Source organism: Euleptes europaea, chromosome 7 (assembly GCF_029931775.1).
Source record: "Euleptes europaea isolate rEulEur1 chromosome 7, rEulEur1.hap1, whole genome shotgun sequence".
Classification (NCBI taxonomy): Eukaryota; Metazoa; Chordata; class Lepidosauria; order Squamata; family Sphaerodactylidae; genus Euleptes; species Euleptes europaea.
The window spans coordinates 53,007,865-53,030,063 of NC_079318.1; the positions used below are offsets into that span (position 1 = coordinate 53,007,865).

At 42.9% G+C, this 22,199-nt stretch overlaps 2 protein-coding genes across 2 annotated transcripts in view; one reads left to right on the forward strand and one right to left on the reverse strand.

The window, feature by feature from the left end:
* The window catches only part of DTL (denticleless E3 ubiquitin protein ligase homolog), an 89,965-nt gene extending 80,410 nt beyond the window's left edge, over window positions 1–9,555 (reverse strand). Inside the window, exons 1-9 of the mRNA XM_056853376.1 lie at window positions 9,384–9,555; window positions 8,409–8,549; window positions 6,891–7,016; window positions 5,939–6,037; window positions 5,615–5,676; window positions 5,132–5,252; window positions 3,009–3,074; window positions 2,427–2,542; window positions 401–474 (exon numbers count right to left, since the gene is read on the reverse strand). Coding sequence (XP_056709354.1) covers window positions 401–474; window positions 2,427–2,542; window positions 3,009–3,074; window positions 5,132–5,252; window positions 5,615–5,676; window positions 5,939–6,037; window positions 6,891–7,016; window positions 8,409–8,549; window positions 9,384–9,555 — 977 coding nt within the window. The remainder of the gene's footprint in view (window positions 1–400; window positions 475–2,426; window positions 2,543–3,008; window positions 3,075–5,131; window positions 5,253–5,614; window positions 5,677–5,938; window positions 6,038–6,890; window positions 7,017–8,408; window positions 8,550–9,383) is intronic.
* Window positions 9,533–22,199, forward strand: part of INTS7 (integrator complex subunit 7) — a 42,100-nt gene continuing 29,433 nt past the window's right edge. The window contains exons 1-7 of the mRNA XM_056853229.1: window positions 9,533–9,644; window positions 11,642–11,771; window positions 12,387–12,533; window positions 12,760–12,897; window positions 13,142–13,188; window positions 14,635–14,834; window positions 15,276–15,398. Of these exons, the coding sequence (XP_056709207.1) occupies window positions 9,554–9,644; window positions 11,642–11,771; window positions 12,387–12,533; window positions 12,760–12,897; window positions 13,142–13,188; window positions 14,635–14,834; window positions 15,276–15,398 (876 nt within the window). The 5' untranslated portion in view covers window positions 9,533–9,553. The remainder of the gene's footprint in view (window positions 9,645–11,641; window positions 11,772–12,386; window positions 12,534–12,759; window positions 12,898–13,141; window positions 13,189–14,634; window positions 14,835–15,275; window positions 15,399–22,199) is intronic.

A 22,199-nucleotide genomic window follows, 5' to 3' on the forward strand; every position in this document is an offset into this window, starting at 1 on the left:
TCCATAAGTCCTCCTCTCAAATTACGCCCCATTTAACTTCACATATTTCTGCAGGCTTACTCAGGAAAGCACGTGCCGTTGTTTGCACGTGTTTCAGTTACAGAAGTGTGTTCTATTAGGAGGATCAAGTCCAATGATATCTCATGAAGTTATCAGAAAAGTTATTTTTTCTATACAAATACAGTCCTCCCTTCTGCCAGGAAAGAGGCACACTGGGAAAACTGCAACAGGCTACTATGAAAATGTTCACATTAAGTCATATTCCAAGGCTGGAGCACTCCAACAGTCCCTCTTGAGTTGATTCATTCACAGTCAGGATGGAACAGTGTCAGAAATTGATGTGTTCACCATCGCCTTTCCTCAAGGGAGACTGAGCAAGCAGGCAAAGTCACCTCCTTACCCATCAACTGCTCCTGCAGAAATTAGGGTGTGTTCATCTTGAAGTACCACCACCGTCACACTCTGCTGAAAATCCTAAAGAGGAAAAGAATATAAACAAGAATGAGCCCATTGTTGAAGGAGCTTCAGGACTGATTTCCTTAACTACACATTCAACTTGAGTGCCCTCTGACAAGTAAGTAAATGTTACTAGCATACAATATGTAAGTAACTGTTACTAGTATACCATAAGGCACAGAGAAGAATGCAAGTGTTTTCAGGTGTTTAGTTACAACAAACCCCTCCCATACACTAACTATCCACCAATGCTGTTGTACAATTTAAAATTTCAAAATGCAAAATATTATTGAACCCATGAAGCTGAAAGAGACTACTGGTCTATCAAGGCCAATATTGCATACTTTGACTGGCAGTGGCTCTCCAGGCCAGATTTCTTCACACCTTCAATGACCTGATCCTTTTAACTGATGAGGTGGCAGGCTTTTAGAAAATCAGCAGGCCCCTAACACTAACTCCAAAGGAGGGGGCCAGGGAAATATATTTAGTTCATGAACAAACAAAGAAGGCAAGGAAAAGAAGCGTTATTATCCAAGTCAGCCCAAGGTTGAAAAACAAGAGAAAAGTTACTCAAAGCAGACGAGACGCCAGGGAACTTTTAGGGAGGGCAGTTAGATAAAATGCCAGGTGTTTAACAATGGACTCTATATACAGTTAATCTAACCAATCATGTTATTGCTGCTTTATGATTTACCAATGAAATATCTGTATGGGTAAGCCAATTAACAAATGAATTACATATTAATCAACCAATGAGTTATCAGAGAAGTTGTAAACCAATGATTAGTATAATGTATAAGTGACGTATTTTAGAAGATGTAATGAGCTGACCAAAGGTTATAAAAGTCTAAACCCACTTTTGTCCGGTGCTCCAAACTCCATTTTGAATGCTTCTGAGGGCAGAGTTTGGAGACTCAAACAGCTGTTTGGAATAAAAACCTGTTCTTCCAGAAAACTGGCTTTGGGGTCTTTGTGTTTGAAATCCAACTCCTGAAGCTTGCCATATCACTGAAGAGGCAGGGGATTGAACCTGGGACCTTCTGAATGCCAAGCTGATGTTCTACTACGAAGCCACAGCCCCCATCCCATGTATTTCCCCTGCAAACCAGGACTGTTGAGGTTGCATGGGAAGAAATCACTTTTATGTGGAATTTCTTGAGAAAGAGGTTGTTCTTCAGAAAAGTACATCAGCCACTGAAAAGAAACCAGAATTGCTGCAAGGACTATATTAGAGGCTAGCACAGGGTACCAGGAACAACCAGGTTTAATACGAGACCAAAGCAAATTAGTGCAGGAAGTATGGCAAGGTTAACTTTTGAGGCTAGAAATCAGTGTGTAGGGTCAGGAAAGAATGGGTTTTTAACAGATGCACATGAAGCTGCCTTATACTGAATCAAACCCTTGGTCCATCAAAGTCAGTATTGTCTACTCAGACCGGCAGCGACTCTCCAGGGTCTCTTTCACATCACCTACCTGCCTAGTCCCTTTAACTAGAGATGCCGGGGGTTGAACCTGGGACCTTCTGCATGCCAAGCAGATGCTCTACCACTGAGCTACGGCTCCTCCTTTTGCATTTAAGTCATGTGTGTGATTGTGCTCTCTGTGGGTGAATGGGTGTTTAAGGGATATTGTGTGTGTGTGTGTGTGAAGGCGTACACCTATGAGAAAGATGATAGGCAAGAAATTTTTGCACCAGAATGAAGGCCTAACACAATGGTATTTTCAAACACTGAGGTTTGCTTTCCGGCCAGCCTCCTGGGGAGCTATTGCTTTGAGGCTCACAAAGGCTTATTGGGTCACATTTGCTCATTCGTTTCCTTGCAGAATTTTATCATTTCTATAGTTTATATTCCAGTAAAGCAGATCTCACCCTACTGGGACTGCTGCTGAAGTAAAACAAGAAACTTTAAAAAAGCTAACTTCCTTTTGCAGAAGCTGATCTTAAATTGGCTTCAGCTTCAAATCCTTACCACTGAAGGAGCCAGTCCTCTCCCGCTCTGTTTTTTCTTCTTCAGTTTGGATGGTATCTGTTTGTCCATTATGTTGTGGGCTCCGCTTATTTGCTTCACTTGTCTGTAAAACCCATCTGAAAGGTAATTTCGGAAAGCAATATTGAAGCACTGTTCCCTGTACTGCTATTCCTTCCAGATACGGACATAACTGATATACAAGGACAAGTTCTTCAGTCAGCCCGCCTGGCCAAACGCACCTGGGCCCTTCCCCTCTCACACTATTGTGCACAGCCACGCTGCAGGAAAGGGAAAGACAGAGAGGAAAGACCCTTCCCACTAATCTGCTTTCATCAATTTGTGATTGTGGTTAGACCAACATTCTGACTACTACTCAATTCATCAGCATGAAAAATGTCAGCATATGCAGGTTGTATTACCTGAAGACAGGAGTTGATATTAAACCAGGCTGACCCAGGTTCAGATGCACAGAGAAGCAGAAAATGCACAGACTAATTTTGGGCCAATTCACTTTCTCAGCTTAACCTGTCTCATAAGGTTATAAGGATAAAATTGGGGACAAGCAGAGGTTAAAAGTCGTACCTTTCTTATTACATCGAGTGTCCCAAACCATGATATTTCCATCTCTTCCACCAGTACAGAACACAGCTGTAAAATATATCCAATGAGAATTAAACCAACAGCACATCGTAGAATCATATTGCTGATGAAGATACAGTTCTTCACTCATTTCCTGTAATATCTCCCCTCCTCCATTTCAAGTACTGAGACGTCCAAAGCTCACAAATTTAAAAATTGTGCCAAATTCTAAGGCAATCTATTTCTTTGCAATTATTTAGAAGGGTTGGGGGGGTAACAAACTGAAATGAGAGCAGCTTGCTTTTGGCCGAAATCCTTTTTGCTGTTTTAAGATGATCCCTTGAATATGCAATGCATGCCTCCCCCATAATTGGATTTGTGATAGAGCACTAAGCCACCCCCCTCAACTATCCTGCCTAGGCTACACACCCTTTGTGACTACTCCACTTCTGAAGGCCTGGGGTGGGGGGCGGGGGAACAAAAATAGGTTTTTAAAATGACTTCCCCGGGCTTTGAAATACTCCCCCCTCCCCATCACTGAATATCTTCTGATACCAGTGGAAGACTCCTGTATTTTAGCTGGCTGCTTAAGCTGGTGCTGTTTTTTTCTTCAGTTGGTGGTATTACCAGTTGTCGGTAGGACTGCTGTTTGGCTTTAATTTTTTTACTGGACAGTTGCCTCATGCATGTTGTTGCATAAACAAGGGTATAGTACAAATAAACTGAGCCGGTGCTGCTGGTCCCTGTACTTCCGTCTATACCAACAGGGATCAGCATGAGCACCCCCATGTGGCTTGCAAGCATGAGATGCTCTGAATCAGCATGCTCAGTGGTATCATCACACATAGGAAGGAAAGAAACAAGGAGAGAAATTTCATGGTGTGCTAAGGCCATTTTGTACCAAACATTTGCTGATGTTTCAAACAGCTATGTCTATATTCCCATTCAACTCATTCATAAAAACATTCCATCATGAAAAACTTTTAAGCCAACATTCATCCTAATTTATTCAAACTGAACTTGTGCTGGCATCAGTTCTCTCCTTTGTGACCCATTCAAAGGTTATTTTGCAATAAATGATCAAAGGAGGAGGGGGGAAAGCAGGAGAGGGAAAATGGAGCTGTCAGTAACTGGGTCAAGTTAGAGGGGGAAACTACTGGAGAATCCTTAAAGCCAGGCTGTCATGAAGGAAGGGGCCTCCCCACCATGGGGGGAAACAAAGAGAGCAAAGCACCTTCCAAAGGGGAGGCAGCCATATGGGAAGTAGCAGTCTTTGATGGGATCATGTGCAAGGAGGGAGTGAAATGGGGCTTCCGTGCAAGCTTTAGCTCCAACACACACTTCACAACTGAAGCCCTATTAAAGGCAAAGGGACGGATGGATGCAGCAGGCCCTGCTGGGCTCCAGAAGGCAATAGGTCAGAGCTTAAGAATTGGTTTTTATATGCCGACTTTCTCTACCTTTTAAGGAAGAATCAAACCAGCTTATAATCTCCTTCCCTTCCTTGTGAGGTATGTGAGGCTGAGTTTGGAGAGAACTGTGAGTAGCCCAAGGTCACCCAGCTGGCTTCATGAGTAGGAGTGGGGAAACCAACCCGGTTCACCAGATTAGAGTCTGCAGCTCATGTGGAGGAGTGGGGAATCAAGCTCAGTTCTCCAGATTAGAGTCCACCGCTCTGAACCACTATACCACACTGGTTTAGGAAACTGGGGCACTCTGCTGCAGGACAGGAAGTCATCTTGGGATCAAGGGCATTTGTGAGGGAGTTTGCAGTGGCAACTCTCCTTGCTATGAGGAGCTTGGGAAGGCATGCAAACTGCTGATGGGGCATGAGAGGCTCTGTGCATGTTGGCAGTTGGACATTAGGAAAAGCTGGTCTACTGTGTTCTGGTTTACCATGACATATCAGTTCCATATAGAAAATGTATCAAAAAACTGGGCCGCCATGTATAAAACAGGATAAATGTCCAACGTAGTGCATAACCTATTCGTAGTGGGCCAAGAATGTAAGAAAAAAAATATTCAGAAGACACTGCTGCATGTTTTTCCAGGCAACTGTTTCAACTGAAATAGTATGTGCTAGGATTCCCTGAAAAACAAAGTGAAGTATAAATGCAAATACTTACCGCTCTCAAATTTGGAAAAAGCAACTGACTTTAGGCTGCACTGATGTCCTCGGCACACTCCCAGGAGCTCAGCAGTTTTCACATCCCATACTTTAGCTGTCTGATCTCCTGAAACAGTAACCTTTAGGAAAATAAATGCAAAAGTTTTTTGGGTTTTTTTGCAGCAGTGGCAAAAAAGTTCCACTGCCACCTTAGTAACTAGTTTATTGTAGTATGAGCTTCTGTAGTCTAAAGTATGGGGCAAATACATGAAGGAAACTGAGATAATGACAGGTGTCTGTGTGAGTTAAGACAATGATCACTGCTCTTATAATGTATCAGAAGACAGATTCAAATCTAAACTTTTCCTACGGCTAAAGCTATCAGAGCTACTTACTAGCGGTCTTGCCAAAGTTCAAAAGGGGATAACCCCAGTCTCCTTGCTGTTACCAGACTTAGTGAAATGGACCAATAATATTAACAGATAGTGCTGAAGTTACTTACAATTTTGTGTTCACCGGGCACCCAGGTCAGATCAAAAACAGCATTGGAGTGAGCCTGCCACTCTGGAAAGAAAATGAAAGAACTAATTTGTTCTAGCTGTTGTATCTGCAGGCCTACTGAAATGCACAGACCAAAATGACAGCCATTTCCTTCACCTAGATTAACAAATAGTAGGGGTGTGGCATACTAAAATGCCTTCCACCCCTGGAGTTTGGCACCTGAATGTATAACCCCACTCTGTGCACACAAAAAGTATCTCATTGCAATTGCTTTTATCCAACAATATAAGTCACGTTTTACATCAAGGCCAAAGGTTCCATTTACCTCTAAAAATCTGCTTGTCACTTGCTTGTGTTTGGGTATTATACAGCCTAACAAATCCCTCTTCATTTGCAACAGCAAGTATGTGCTGTAGGTCTGGAGCTGGAAAAAAGGCAGTAAAATGTGTGCTTTTAAAGGCATATTTTAAAGCTTAACATTTATATTTTCGGCAACATGTTCATACAAAGGTTACCATACACTTAATGCAATCCGAAATACAAGTTACTTCTTTTCTAAGTCCATTGAAATCAATGGACTTAGAAAGATTTTACTGTTTAGGACTGCACTGCAAATCATAAAGTTTAACAATATAAACAATTTACAGAGTGCAAACTAATAAAATGCAATCAATAGAGCCATGTAAGCTTGGTTGAAATTGAACTTAATAAAACAAATATGTAAGATATGGCACCAAATCCTGAATTTAAATAACAATATTTTACGTTTATTTGATGGTATACTGTTTGGTCTTGACTGTGGGAACTAAATTTTTTGGAGTTTTACAAAAAACAAAGCATCTGTGTATTTTACTGTTCTTAGATACTTGTATTTGGTGGGTTATTTGTTAGTCATAACTCAGTTTGCTTCATAGAGTTAATCTAGTAACTCAGTTAAAAAAGTAGCCAACAGATAACTGAAAAACAAATAATGGGCACTTATGGTAATTCAGCAGTTCATTCTCTGTGTGAGACCACATACCAGCTAACACCCATTTTCCATTTGACAGAATTCAAGCACATACTGATTCACATTTGTCTTTCTTCAGTGCCAAACAACGTACCCACTGTGTCAAAGTCACAACACCCATCAGTTTAGATGCCAGTACATTCTTAATACATACCACATCATACTCCTTGTTCACCCTGTTACTGATGAAAGAGGCTAGTCATTACATATATGGGTGTATTCATCATCACTCTAAACAAAAGACAATTATCTGAGCCCTTGCTCTTACCAGTTGAAAAGGTGCAGCCAAAAGGAGGAACAGGCATTTCCATTTCTCCATAGGAAAGATGATCATCTGATTTAGCACACTGATAACAGTCTAACAGATGGTATAGAGGAAATTGTGGCAGTAGACCTAAAAAATTGAAAGAGACCCCACTCTGAATTTTATATATACATAAGTTTTAAGCATTTCCTTTTTCAAAAGAGTAAGTGGCAAGCAACTTTACAACCACAATCACTTTTTATTCAAGTTTGACCGTATAGCCAACGGTAGTATACAACCAATACATTAGTTATCCAAGTGCATGAAATACTGTGAATTAAAAATCCTTCAACAGCCATTATCTAACATAATGGCTACTTTTTGTTTAACTTTTTGTTTTCTGTAGGAAAATATGCTACTCCAGCAAGATACAAGGGGAACAAATCTGCCAAACCCACCAGGTAGAATGGCCAAGATGGGCATAATAACTTCTTCTCTAACTCCATTTTAGTGATACAGAATAGCAGAACACAGGGTACAATCTCCCATTCCACGATTATGTCTGCTTTTCAGTGTAATTTATTGTTAAGGAATAAGTCTTCATAGCACTGCAGAAAGCAAGTGCATTCACAGTACATGTATTTGCACTGCATTACAAATGCTCCCCACACAGCACCTAAGAACACATGTGTGAGAGCAGCTCTTCAGCTTCCTTTAAAATAATTGGTTGGTGTTTCATTCACTCTCCCATTTTGTTCTCTGGTGATAGTTTCAATTGAATGTTATGTGGCAGCTGAGTGTTTTTGTTAATTTAAGCTACATTAACTGCTGCTATATTTTATTGCCGAGTTTAAAGTAGTTATGTTTTTGGAAGCTAAGCAAGGTTGGCCCTGTTAGTGTTTGGATGGGAGACCATCAAGGAAATCCAGGGCTGCTATGCAGAGGCAGGCAATAGCAAACTACCTCTGAATTACTCTTGCCTTGAAAACCCAACAGGGTTGCCATAAATCAGCAGCAACTTAACAGCAAAAAAAGTTTTAGAGTTTGTTAGATTATATTGCCTATGGGACGGGAGATATTTACTTTGCAAACCACCAGGTGCACTCAGGTGAAGTTGCAACATAAAACAAATCACACCTGCTTTCCCAGTCTTTATATCCTCCAACTTATCTGCACACTAAAGAGAAATGAAAAGCATTTCTGCTCGTGTACTAGTTGCCTAATCATTGTACATACCCTGGATACAATAGCATACTGCTTCCTATGTACTTCCTATGCAGTTTATTATTCTAGCGCTGAATGGCAATTTGGAAGGATTACCCGAAAAGAACGGTATAGGTTTCACCATGACTGCATTCATGCTTTTGACCAGTCAGGCAGCAAAAATGCTGGAATCCAAGGAGTGGTTGGGGGAAGGGGGTTCCATCCTCCATTTTGAACAGGTTTTACTGCAGGCTCCTTTAATCTCTTCCCATACTCCCCCCCCCAAAGTACCTGAGTTCTTGAATATGTGTTTCAGCTAGATTTGAGTTAACTGCTCACTCACATGAACCCCATTCTCCCTCCCAGCAATTTCCGCCCCACCCCCCGTGTAGATGTTCTGAAACACTCTGTGCCAAGAGGACCTGTAAGCCAATTTAAACAGAAGAGCAAAAATCCACCCACAGGTTGTTATTACTTTGCCTGATGAAAAAGAAACAAGAAAACACGTTAGCTTTTAAGCTGAAAATTTGTAGCCAGTCACTGAAAGCGTTTAGCCAGTAAGAATCAAGCGGGGGGGGGGGGGGGAAGGGATCCAGGCAAGGCCCTGTTTGCAAGTCCTGGATCGCTGCATGCAGAGGCAGGCATAGGATTTCAGGCTGGATCCTGACTCGTCTGGCATCCCCAAGAAGAAAAGGAAATAAGGAACCCCTGTGGTGTAGAGGAGCCAGATTCTGCTCAAAGCCCCCGTGAAGCTCTCTGGATAATCTTGGGTACCGCCCCCCCCCCCAGCCAAACCTACCTCGCAGGGTTGTTAAGAGGAGAAAAATCCATGGGCATCGTTGAGGGAAAGAGACGGATGAAAAAGGATTAAACGAACAGAAAGCGGCTGGGAGAGAGGAAAGCCCCGGCAGCACTCACCATGCGGTCCGGCCCGGGAGCGGTGAAGAAGCGAACGGCACAGCATGAGGGCGGCGGCGGCACCAACCGGCTCAAGCAAACACCCAACCGCCTTTCCCTACCCGCGCGGCGCCCACCGGGACTGAGCAGCGGTCTCCGCGAGACTAGAGTCGACTCCCGCCAACCCGAAATACCCGCCAAAGCTAACTCGCATAGTCATTGGCTAGGCGCGTACAAAACCGCGCCTCTTCTGTTCTCCCATTGGTCTCCTCCTTCCGAAAAGAGGGCGGGGGCCACACCCACATCTCTTCCTCCGGGTACTGGTATTAGCATGAGCCCGCCCACAACTCAGCCGGCGTCTCTCTCTCTCTCTCTCCCTCTTTCCCTCGCGGTAACAACCACCTCCACAACACGCACGCGCACCCAAGGGGAGCGTGGCGGGAATGCGAATGCGCAGGCGCCCAGAGTAGTATGGCACCCGCACATGCGCAGTTTCTTGTGTCAGAGACGGCAAGGAGGGAGCACGCGCGGACAGGGGGGTCACCGACACGTCTCTCATTAGAAACTTCGTATTAACGCAGTGCGGCATGGCGTCCGCTTCCAAATCTTTCCTGGCTGATGCTGGCTATGGGGAGCAGGAGCTAGACGCCAACTCTGCCCTCATGGAATTGGACAAAGGTACGGCGGTAACATGAGCATGGTACGCATGCGCCGATGGAGTTGGAACGCTCGCCCAGTTCTTGTTGGAAGCCCCGCCTCTTTGCTTTGAAGCGCTCTGGGAGCCACTCGCGAGCCGGGGTTGAGTGCGCTGAGAGGTCCTGTACGGGGCTTCCCGCGCACGGCTCGGTTGTTCTTGCTTACTAAATTGAGAATGGGTTCCTGAGTGATGCAAGCAGACAACAAGCTAAAAAGCGATCTAAGTTTGTGTGCAGATTAGCCAGAGCCTCTAAGTAACTTCAGTCTTCAAGTGGGGGACCCCGAGGAAGGGGAGAGGAAGGAAAATAAGCCATTGGGATTTCTCATCCAGATTTATTGCAGGATCCAGGAAACTCTCAGGGGTTTGACTAATGTCCCCGTCTCCTCTCTTCTGTGCTCGATTTCCGGCTTTTTACTGGTTGGAGTCTACTTTCAACTTTCCGTGCATACTTAAGGAACTGTGTGCAAAAAACAAAAACACGTTGTGATTGGGACTGGAGCATAAATAGAGATGATTACAACTAGTCCAGATCTAAGATGATAATATCATGTTCTTAATAAAATTGTGTTATGGTGGGTCGGAGGAAGCAAAAATGAGTGGCAACTTTCTGAAGAAATGATTAGCGATGTTTGTATATGAAGTTGCTGACTTTAGTCTGCAGCTATAAGCATGACTTGTACTGCATGTTAATTTGCAGACCATAGCAGGTGGTGATGATGATTCTGCTATGAAAAGCTTATATGCTGGTTTCTGAATGTCACCCTGGTGTCAAATACAACCCCCCACCCCCCAAATGCAGATCAGGCCACTTTTTCTTGACAGTTGGTAGCTCTGCCTAAATGTCAAAAGAAAATGTGGTGCTCTGTAATTCACTAAATAATTACTTCTTGAGGAGCAGAGAAAAGAAATATGTAAGAGCAGATGTCCGGCTTCCCATAGGAATGAATGACTAATGTTCCCCCAGTTTCTCATCTTTGCGATACGATCAGTGATTTTTGTAAACTATTTTGAATCTGTTGATCTGTTCCCTTGGAAAGAACATTGGGCAAACTTTAGTGCCTTCAGGATGAAACAGAAAGCTCCTCTTCATTGGGTTGGATGCTTCACTCAGTCTTACGTAATTCTCCACCTTCCTACGGCTCCTGTCCCACATGAGCTTTTATATGCAGGTTCCATGATCCCCTGCACAGCCTTTTTTTAATGGCAACTTGGCTTAGAAGGTGGTATGGTGCTCTGTTGATCACCAAGAAATTACGCCTGGGGGAGAGACAGAGAAAACAACCTCTTAGTGTAAATGTTTAGAAACATGTTCATCATTTTATCCAGGATGTGCTTTACACACAGAATAGCTGGAATTACATGTTACACTTGGTGTACTTTGTGATTATTGTTTCAAACTCTGAACAACAACAAACCCAGACTTGTTACTTATATCTCTCCGATGTTGGTAAGATTCCCAGGCTGGGATTCAGGGTCGCGAAACTGTTAAGTGGCGAGAACCCTCAGGTTAAAACTCAGGTTGCCAAATTTTGTGCTGTCTCTATGAAGCTTCGTAAATCTCTGCTAGAATGATGTCATTGGCACTTATTGCCCTTTTTTACACTCCATCCAGTTTTTATGTAAAGTGTTCTTAAAAGTTATATATGTTTCCTTTTTTAACGCTGTTTTTATATTGACCATGTCTGGTTCATTGTTGTATAGCTTTTACTGGTCTGATTGACTGTACTAATAAATTTCATTTGATAAATTTGAATTTGTTGCTTAAACGTGCACTCCATGAATCATACTCTGTGGGTTTTCAAAAAGAACAATGTGGTGCTGTCTAAATTTCTTATATGTCCACATAGTATGCTTTACAATATATTAAAATACTGTACATTCTTATATTCTGTATGTCATTGTATAGGCCCTGCTTCATGTTACTTGGTTCTGTGCATGCAGTTCAGGATAGTTGTGCTAATATTATTTCTTTTCTCAGGACTCCGATCTGGTAAACTGGGGGAGCAGTGTGAAGCTGTCGTCCGTTTCCCCAGACTCTTTCAGAAATATCCATTCCCAATTCTAATTAACTCTGCATTTTTAAAACTAGCGGATGTTTTCAGAGTCGGGTAAGTAGAACTGGTTCTTAGTATTCAAGCAATAGTTTGTCTTAGAAACCAGTAGACTTTGATTTTTTTTGTCAAGACAGAAGTGGCAGTAATTAATTAATTAGAACATTTATATTCTGTCTTTCCTCTTGGTTCAAGGCGGCTTACGGTAATTAAGGGACTTTGCTGTTCTGAACCAATGGCTGCATCTTTATATGAGATCTGTGCTCTCAAGTTATCTTTCACAATCTGAGAACTGATCCATCTTATAAGTGGAAAACCATATGGGATGTCAGTAGAGTCAGATAGGACACTGGGAGGTTCTAAAATCTAATAAAAATAAATAAAACATTAATTAGTGTGTTGACATGTAAGCAGTGAAATACTTCCCTTTAGCGATTCATGGTCATAAATATCCTACATTGTTGATTATGACCCTGTACGTAGCTCCATTAACAAAACTATGACATTAAAGAAGTTAATTCTCATTAGATTCCCTGCAAATTGCACACATCTGCACATGGATGAAAAGAGCAACGCAAAGTTAGATGTAGGTTTAATGGAAGACAGTGGTCATGATGTCATCTAATGTGGTAATGATTAAGAGCGCTACCTTAATAATATCTTTTAATACAGGAACAACTTCCTGCGGCTCTGTGTTCTGAAAGTTACTCAACAGAGTGAAAAGCACTTGGAAAAGATCCTGAATGTAGATGAGTTTGTGAAACGAGTTTTCTCGGTTATTCACAGCAATGATCCAGTTGCTCGAGCCATCACGCTCAGGTAGGCATATTTAGTGGGCAAGAGCCTGCCTGGATGCTAACTTATTGAGAGTACTGTCAGTACGGTAACAACAAGATTTGGGTTTGGCCATGCATGTGCCTCAGTTGTCCTGATTGTGCTGTACACATCACCTCCAAAATTGTGGATTGTCTTAAATATCTGCAGAGTCAGTCCTGAGTGTCACCATTTTGGTAGATTTACTTTTGTTTTCCTTTTTATTGTCCAGGATGTTAGGGAGTATGGCATCCATAATTCCAGAGAGGAAAAATGCACATCACAGTATTCGCCAGAGCCTGGACTCCCATGACAATGTTGAGGTTGAAGCTGCTATTTTTGCCGCAGCTAATTTTTCTGCCCAGTCCAAGTAAGTAGAACTCCACCCCTTGCATCTGCAGCAGGCTGCTCTTCGCTGTTGCTTTGGTTCTCTTATTTTATCATTTTCTACCCTGTTCTTAATGGATTTGATATTTCTTAAAGGTAATTATATGAACGAACTGTAATTGGTTAATTAGCCTCACAGCTAAAAGGCATAAAAAGAGCATCAGACTTGCCAATCCTTTTTCATTTCAGGGTGTCTGATTTCTCCCCCCCCCCTTTATTTTTGGCAGAGATTTTGCCGGAGGGATATGTAACAAAATCAGTGAAATGATTCAAGGTATGTACACTTTATCCAATAATTAACAAAAAACATTGAAACTTCTTTTGCTGTTAGTTTTTATTGTTCATACTTTTGAATGGTTAATATGGAATGTTTTCTGTCTTCCCTCTGTAAGGCTAGGTTTTCTTTTGTTATGGTGTGGTGTGGTGTGTACTTGAAGGGAAGATTGTTTTTTCAAAATCAGTTCTAAATGATAACAACCCTCTTTTAACGTTTTCATCTTTGCATCCTCCCAGATGCTAGTTGCATGAGGCAGATGGTTGGATAACAAAGAGAGATTCTGCATTCTGGGTAGGGATTTTCCCGACTGAGTGGAACTGTCCTCCGTAGTTTAAAAACTTACCATGAAGACACTTGGAGCTCAGTACTCCTTTCCCTGTCATATGCATTGTTGAATTCCTTGGGGCCACAGTTTAAGCCACATTTTTTGCTACAATTAAGACTGGTAGGGTCTGGTTCCTGATTTCACATTCACAGTTTCAGGTGGGTAGCTGTGGGTAGCCCATTCCTGAGCTGAAGAGTACAGGGAAGGTGGGGAAGAGGCGCAGCGGCGCCTAAGCCGTTTCCCCGATGCCATTAAACCAAAAAAAAGCCATTTTGCGGCTTTTTGTTTTGTTTAATGGGGGCTTTTCGCCCCATTGAAAACATCAAGGCTGCCACCAACGCTGTTCTGGCCACCGGCACAAGTGGCTGAAAGTGGGTAGGAAGCCGACTAAGCAGTGGCTCCTCCCCCTGGCCCTCCCCCGGAACGCCCCCCTGCGCCAGCACAGCCTCTCCATGCTGTTGCCGGCGCCACGGAGAGGCCACGCTGGAGGAGGGGGAAGGCGCAGTCCTGCGGCTCTCGGCCGCCGGCGGGACTGGCCTCGCCGCCGGCATGAATGCATGTAATCACATGATTACATGCATTTACGCCGGCGGCGAGGTCACGCCGCCTCCTATCGACTTTCGGCCTGATTCCCAGGAATGGGCTGCTAGTCTGTAGTAGTAGAACAAAATTCAAGTCTGGTAGCACCTTAAGTATATAGGCTTGTGTGAGTCAAAGCTCCCTTTGTGAGCTCAGGTATCTGACAAAATGAGCTTTGACTCATGAAAGCCAACGCCTGGGAAATTTTGTTCGTCTTTAAGGTGCTACTGGACTCAAATTTATTTTTGTGCTATCAGTATTATTTATGGTGTTTTGCTCAGTAACATAAGTATAAAAGAAGATAGGAACCTCCCCCACAGAGTCGATGGTCCAAGTTTTACCAGTGGCTGGGTGGAGACAGCAGCATTTGAATAACATTGCCCTGCGTGTCCAGGATTGAAATAGCCTTTAATCTTCCCCTTAAAATCCATGAATTTTCAGTTTTTGTAACAGGCACACTACGCAATGATGCTGGAATATCTTGATCTTCAAGCTGCGTATTTAAGATTTACTTTGGAAGTTATTTTTCCTTCCTGTAGGCTTAGCCACTCCTGTAGACTTGAAGCTGAAGCTGATCCCCATCCTACAACACATGCACCACGATGCCCGCTTGGCCTCTAGTGCCCGTCAGCTCCTCCAACAGTTGGTGACTTCCTACCCTTCGACCAAGATGGTCATTGTTACTTTGCACACCTTTACCTTGCTTGCTGCATCCTCTCTGGTTGACATTCCCAAACAGGTAAAGCATTAATTGGTGAAAGATATGTTGCAAGCATAAGGAGTAAGTGAAATTTGTTTAGTGATTTTTGGGATCTTATCAGGTTCAATTGTTTCAAGCCTGACTTTGTACCCTTGAAGGCTAGAAACCTGTTTGTTTTTATATGAAAGTTGAAATTCTTAGGAAGCAGAAGTCTTCTTCTCCTGTACAGATTTCTATCCATGTGCGAATTAGAATACCCTTAACTCTACCTATGGGGCACCTACTGTATTCATACATAAAATAAGGAAGAATGGTTTCACCATGCGTGAGGGTTCTGATACTGTCAGAGCTGCGGAAAGTTTGGAATTTTGATTGCATTTGATATATTTTTCAGCTCAATCAATTATACTTGTGTACATATTGAGAAACTGAAGTCAGGAGTTAAAAAATCACTTAATTACAAAAAACTCTTTGTTGCAGATCCAGCTCTTACTTCAGTATTTGAAGAATGATCCAAGAGAGGCTGTGAAAAGGCTGGCTATCCAGGATTTAAAATTACTTGCAAATAAAACCCCACATACTTGGAGCAGAGAAAATATTCAGGTATGTAAACACCATCATTTTTGCTAGTCAGATTTCCGATAGCCACATTTGTCCAAATAATAATACGAAAGGTATGCAATACTTTCTAATTAGGACCATCCTAAGTATGTTTGGCCCTGATAGTAAAGGGTATTATGTCTTTTATTTTTGAATTTTTATTGAGAAACTGGACAACTAAATTTTCCTTTGCAGAGAGACTGCTTCTTGCTTTTGTCTCAGGGTGTTGTTTTATCAGCAGACCACGCCATTCTTGTTATCAAATGGAGAGCGATGCTTCCTCACACTGCTGCCATAACTTATAATGTGACTAATAAAAGGTGTTGATTCCTCATTGTATGCATTATTTCTGTTCCAGCACTGCATTCCTCTGGTGCTGGAACAGAAAAGTTCTGTGCGGTGTGCTACACTTTACGGGGTGGGTAAAGAGAAGAAAAATACATGGAGGCTAATTTCAAGCATGTTAAGGGTGCATGATAAAATTAACACACCAGTCTAAATTAGCCACTGGTATGCAGTTCTAATCCACCCTCCAGATAACCACCAGTGGGCCCTCTACTTCCTTGTTTCCTTCTAGCAGGTTAAGAAAAACCATAGCCTTAACCAACCATAACTAGCTTCAAGGCGGTACCAAAAAAGGACATATTTGCCCCTTCCTCTCAGGATAGGCTGTGCACTCGATGAACTTTCAGCCTCACTGAGCTTATGAGTACTTAGAAAGGGAAGGGAGGGAGAGACTTGACACTTCACCTTATATCCTGCTTAAGATTGTTCCAGTCCAGTTGCCATTTTGTAGTCAAAAGCAAGTTATTTTTCACTCAGAGGCGGGTGGGGGGCATCCTTTGCTGATGGGTGATTCCACCCATCAAGACAGGAAGTAGGGGCAATTCACAGCTTCCTGCTACTGCCTGTCAGGAGACAACCCCCCCTTCAGCAGTATTGTTTTGACCTCAGCAAGGAGTACAGGAATATTTATGGAACCTTGCTTTGAGGACAGCTTTCACATCAGTTTTCTGTCTTTTCCACGTCCTTCTTCTTGCTTTTTCACACTTAAAAAAAAAAAATAATTCCTCGCTCAGACTGTCACTTGTACTTCAGCTGGAGATGTGAAAGCCTGTGGGGGGGAAATTACATTTTTTTAAACCCTCAGAAAAAAATGGGCGGAAAGGGAGATAAAACTCCTACGTCCCTGTTCAGCCCTAGAGGGTATATTGTACTGAACTTGTGAATGAACTCAAGTTCACTCCGTTCACTTCAGTTCATCCACTAGAGGTTCCTAAGATAGTAATGTCTGCATAACTTTACAAAGTCAGTAGGGAGCAGCAAAGATATTCTGGCTGAGTAAGATAGGTAGACAGCCCTCTCAACCCTGAGTTTTGTGTAGCTTGTGCATGCAAGCTGGATCAGATGTTGGGTTCTCGCCACTTCAGTCTTATTGGGCATTTCTTAAGCAGGAGGGAGGGGGAACTGTCTCAGGGAGAGGAGCCTCTGCAAGCTTAGCCCAGGCATCCGTTTCTCAGGAAGATCTTCCTCATTTAATTACCTGAAAAATGGGTTCTTGGATCCTCCAGAGGACAGTACTCTTCCTAGGGACCAGAAACCCCATAAAGGTCCCAGGGAGGTATTCCTTAGAAGGAAAGGAATTTTTCATTTTCAGTCCTTCTGGTTATAAAGAACACTCCCCAAATTAAAATATTATTTTAGAAAGCCTAACTGCTCTAGAGCCAAGTCTGAGCTCTGGCACACAGTCCCAGCCCACCAGAAAATTGTCTGGAATGGCTTTCAGAGGCTATTAGTGACAGAATTGTCACTGCATGGCTATCAGTGGCTTACAGTTGTTTCCCAAACTGAGCTGCACAGGGTTCATTCTTCACTCCTGCAAACAGATTCCTGGTTTTTCCCAAGCTATCAGTGAGCCCTGGATAGTATCAAGCACCTTTTCCTCATCCAAGGAAGGGAGACTTTTCATTGCTGGAAAAACTCTCAGGAGTGTGTTTAACATCCTTCACAGTCTCCAAGAAGAACAGGGACTAGTGAACAGTAGCAGACTGCAAGATGTGCAAAATATCGAGGGGCTTTACTGAATTGATGGTTGCAGCAATAGCCTTTTGCAGAGCCGTGGGACAAGGGACACCCTTCATCACATTGCACAGATCACCCTGGGTTTTTGCAGAGTGTCTTCAGTCGGCAGGTAGCATCTCTGTCTTCAGGCACCCTAAGTGGCTTCTTCATGGGATGGCCTTGTTAAATCCACCAGTGATGCTTTGTTGCCCCTCCAGAGAAACTGGTTGGCCACTGTGAGAGACAGGTTGCTTGGCTAGATGGATCGCTGGTCTGATCCAGCAGGGCTGTTCTTATCTTCTTCAGTTGTTGGCACCTCTAGGGTGAAGGTATTTATTCAGGTTTTTTACCCCTCAGATTTTCTGTAAGTTCTTTGGCTTTGTTTTAGAAGTTCCTTCTCTGAAGTATTAGAACTGCTGGAGGAGAAGCAGGATGACACATGATAGAGGTCTATAAAATTATGCATGGTTTGGAGTGAGTGGACAGGGAGAAGTTTTTCTCCCTCTCCCATATTACTAGAATGCTGGGTCATCTGCTGAAGCTGGAGGGTGAGAGATTCAAAAGAGATAAAAGGAAGTATTTCTTCACACAACGCATAGTTAAATTGTGGAACTCCCTGCCCCAAAATGTGATGGCTGCCAACTTGGAAGGCTTTAAGAGGGGAGTGGACATGTTCATGGAGGAAAGGGGTATTCGTGGCTACTAGTTAAAATGGATACTAGTCATGATGCATACCTGTTCTCTCCAGGATCAGAGGAGCATGCCTATCATATTAGGTGCTGTGGAACACAGGCAGGATGGTGCTGCGTCACTAGGAAGTTTGTGGCTTCCTAGAGGCACCTGTTTGGCCACTGTGTGAACAGACTGCTGGACTTGATGGGCCTTGGTCTGATCCAGCAGGGCCTTTCTTATGTTCTTATCAATGCCTTCTACCAGTGGTCACAGGAAGCTGTAATTTGTTCAAGCCTTCTATTCCAATGGGAAGGATCACTCATCGGCCAAAGATGACCTCCATATCTCTTAGTAGAAGGAACAATCACAGGAACTTGAGCATTCTGTTTTCCTTCACCTATATTTTTTTCTTATTAAGAACTCTTTCTTATTTTACCTTGTGGGTTTTGTTCTGCGTTGGTTAAACCTTTTAGCATCATTTCCAGTGCTATCCCCCCCTCAACTTGACACAATCATGTGACATTGTGAAGGGCTTGCTTGAGTCAGTAGTTCGTGCAGACTTCCAGCCATTATCATCTTGAGCCAAGTGATTTGCTGGCTGTTTTAGTTCATTACTGCTGTGAGGGTGAGAGAGAAATTAGGTGATGCTGTGGTGCCTTTGTATGCTCCTTTTTGGTACACAGCAAAATCTGACAAGGATGCATAAGCAGCAGCCATCGAAACAATGTGAAAGCACAAAAAGCTGCTCAGATGAATCTTTGGGAAAGCTATCTTTGGAAACACACATTTAATTGCAAGGAGTGAGGTGGGAGTTTAACAGAGTTTCATTTTGTGGCTAGATGTACTGGATTTTACTGTTTTCTTAGTCCCTTCTGTTTCTTTCTGTCCAGCATAGTTGGTTGCTGAGATAATCTAGTAAGTTTCCTAGGAAGTCCAGGACTATCTGGCCCTGAGGCTGCTGATTCAAATCTCTGGGTCTTTTTACTTTGTCTGACATCTGTGTCCCAGCCTGCTCTCTGGAGCTTTGCTTCCTTGCTTCTTTGCCCTTCACTGAGAACCTGCCCCATGTTCATCGGACTGTTTTCCTGGAGCTCTTACCTTGGAGTTCTTGGGGCATTGTTCAACAGAGCTGTAGGATTTGCTTCCTTTAGTCCGTGTGGGTTTGCCTTGTCGCCAGCTCTGGCTTGGATCTCTCAGCATGCCCCTGTGAAGCAAGAAGGGGCCCGAGAGATGCTCCACTGCAACTGTGCCTGACTTCAGTATTGTTCTGAAGCAGGGAGTGGGCAGAGGGAAGATGCTCGGATTTGGCTGTACCTGTTTTGCGTAGTCCCTTGCCGCAATGCCCCGCAATTACCTCTTGTTTCCCTCCAATTTGACTTATGCTTTCGCATGGGGGAAGGTGGCTGAAATTGTCCCAGGAAATGTGTTAAGCCTGTTACTTTTCTCCAAGAATGGCATTTTCAAAGTGCCAGGCTCTATTCAAGGACTCGACCATTGCTTTCATTTTTTAAAAGCAGATTTCTGGTAAACAATTTGGATGGATTGCCTTGGCTGGACAACTTTTCTCAGTTTAAATGCAGCTTTCTGTCAAATAGTGCTCACTTTTTTTTTTTCTTGGCCAAATTAATGACAAATGCAATGGGCAATAAAAAGTGTCTTCAACTTGTGTTGCTTCAGTAATGGTTTAGGTGATGGACAGGCCTTGGCAATTTCTTAACAGCTTAGGTGTCCAAATAAATACAGTAGGCAAGTGGGCAACCATTTAAAACCCATCTGCGAGTTCCTTCTCGAGCCATCAGCTGAACTGCTGTGATGTCATGGAATTTCAGGAGAGGATTGTGAGCACTGGAATCCCGATCAACAGTGAGAGAAGTAAAAGGAGACTTTAGGAAAAAATGGATGAGGGTATGAAGACAGGAGGGAGAGTGGTGGTGGACAGGTAGGAAAACATACAGAAGGAAGGTTGGAAGACACAGAAAAAGAACCAGGAAGTAAGGGACCCTCCAGGTAAGGAGCTCAGGAGCAGGAAGGAAGGGTGAGGCCATTAAGGAGAAACTGCAAAGAAGGTCGTGCACAGCAGGGCTTTGTGTTCGTGAGAAGTTGACTCGGACGTATGGAGGAGGGAGATAGTTGGAGAGCTCCGTGTGTGTGCCTGCGTGCCTGCTTTGAACTAACTAGGCAAAGCCCTGTCAGTAACCTTCGTGTCTTGTAAGTCTAATTAGAGTATTTGTTGAGTCTGATGCCCTGCACAGTTGAGAATTGTTCAGTTTGGCAGAGCTCTCTTTTTCTCCTGGAGTTAAACAGAGGTCTATATCAGCTGAAGAGCTGTTTACTGCGGTGCTCTTTGTTGTTTCAGCCATGCTCAGTCATGCATTGCAAAGAATATAGCAAGAGGTGCTGAGGTTGGGAGGGATTGTGACATTTTTCATTTCCCCTGTTTTCAGGCCAGCATCTAAGGCTGGAGAGAGAAATAATTGGAGATGCTCCTTTTGCTGACTGCTGTGTTTTTGTTTGCCCTACATTCTCTAACCATGTTCAGTACCGTGAGGAGCTCACGCTGCTCTTCTGCAGAATTCTTTAATGGCTGCTGATCCTGTGACTGGAAGTCATGTGGTGTGACTTGGCCCTTGGTTTTCAGTAGTCTTGTTAAGTGTGGAATTAACTTCTAATACTTTTTCTCGGTAAATAATAATTATATAAATAAGGGATGCTCAGAAGAAACAAGGCAATCTCAAAACATATGGGTTGAATATAGTGCCTTTAGAGTTAAGGGTGAATTCAGCCCCCCCCCCCAGTTGCATCTTTTTGTTGCATCCTGAGGACTGCCAGAATGATCTATTCATTTGTTGAAATATTTCTATCTTTCCTTTCTGCCCAGTGACCTACATGGCAGCTTACCAACACAATGAGAGGGAGGGAATCTTAGCCATCTTCTGGGAGTAGGGGGTCATTGGGGGTGTTGTGGGGGAGGTAGTTGTGAATTTCCTGCATTGTGCAGGGGGATTACCTATTAAAAAGCAACCTATTAAAAAGTAATATGTAGAGGTAACACATCATATTTTCTTGGATAGATTGATGGATTTTATCTGATTACTTCTGTTTTGTATAGAATGTTTGCATATTTGCAGATCTAGTCAGAAAGACAGAGTCAGTGCTGTTTGCTCTCAGTCCTCATTTATGTGAAGCTATGCCCTGTTCAAGTAAAGAAGTTGGTGAATTTTAAAGATTGCTATAGTGAAGTGGCAAGGAGAAAAGGAACCTGGAAAAGTTAAAACATTGGGGCTGAACTAGTGGGAGATTGGGTGCTTTATTTGAGTAGGCTAACCTGGGCAGCATTTGAACTCGGGTTCAGAGTGCTGATTTCCCAAAACTGCCTACATATGGGGGCAAGGCTTTGTATCTGACTATACCACCAACACCTTTTCTTAGAAATGGTTAGACCTGCCCGTTCTGTTAAAAACACATATTCCATCATTTATCTATAGAGAGATTTGAGGAAATTTCATTCTCTTGAAGATGTTTTCCATAGCCAAGATTGATCTGTGTTGGTTGCTTTTTGGTACATGGTCTTTTACAATCCATCCTGTTAAGCCTTTTCTATTATGACAAAACAATGTTATTGGAGCCCACAGCTGAATTACCATTGGCTCCTTGTAGCAATGGGAAAATATTCTCAAGAAAGAGTTATATTTGTGTAATTGTTTAATAAATGGAGCAGCAGAGAGGATAGTTTCTAAGCAAGACTGGAACGAAGCTGAAAGGTATCTTTTCACAACTGCAGAATATCCCTAACCAGTCCTTGTTTTATAGAAACACTCCTACCCCATTTGTTAATGTTTTTATTTTTGGTACTTTGTTTTGTTTCTGTGTCTTCAAAGATTCCCCATTAAACATGTCATTGGTTCTTGTAATGATGATTTATTAAGGATTTGTATAACTCTGGCAAAATGTCGATAATGCGGTTTCCTGATATGAAACCAGAGGAAGTGGCAGAAAAATGAGAGATGAGTCCAAACCTTTATTTTTCCCATTAGATGTTTTCTTACTGTTGTGATTAATGCCAGTGTTTTG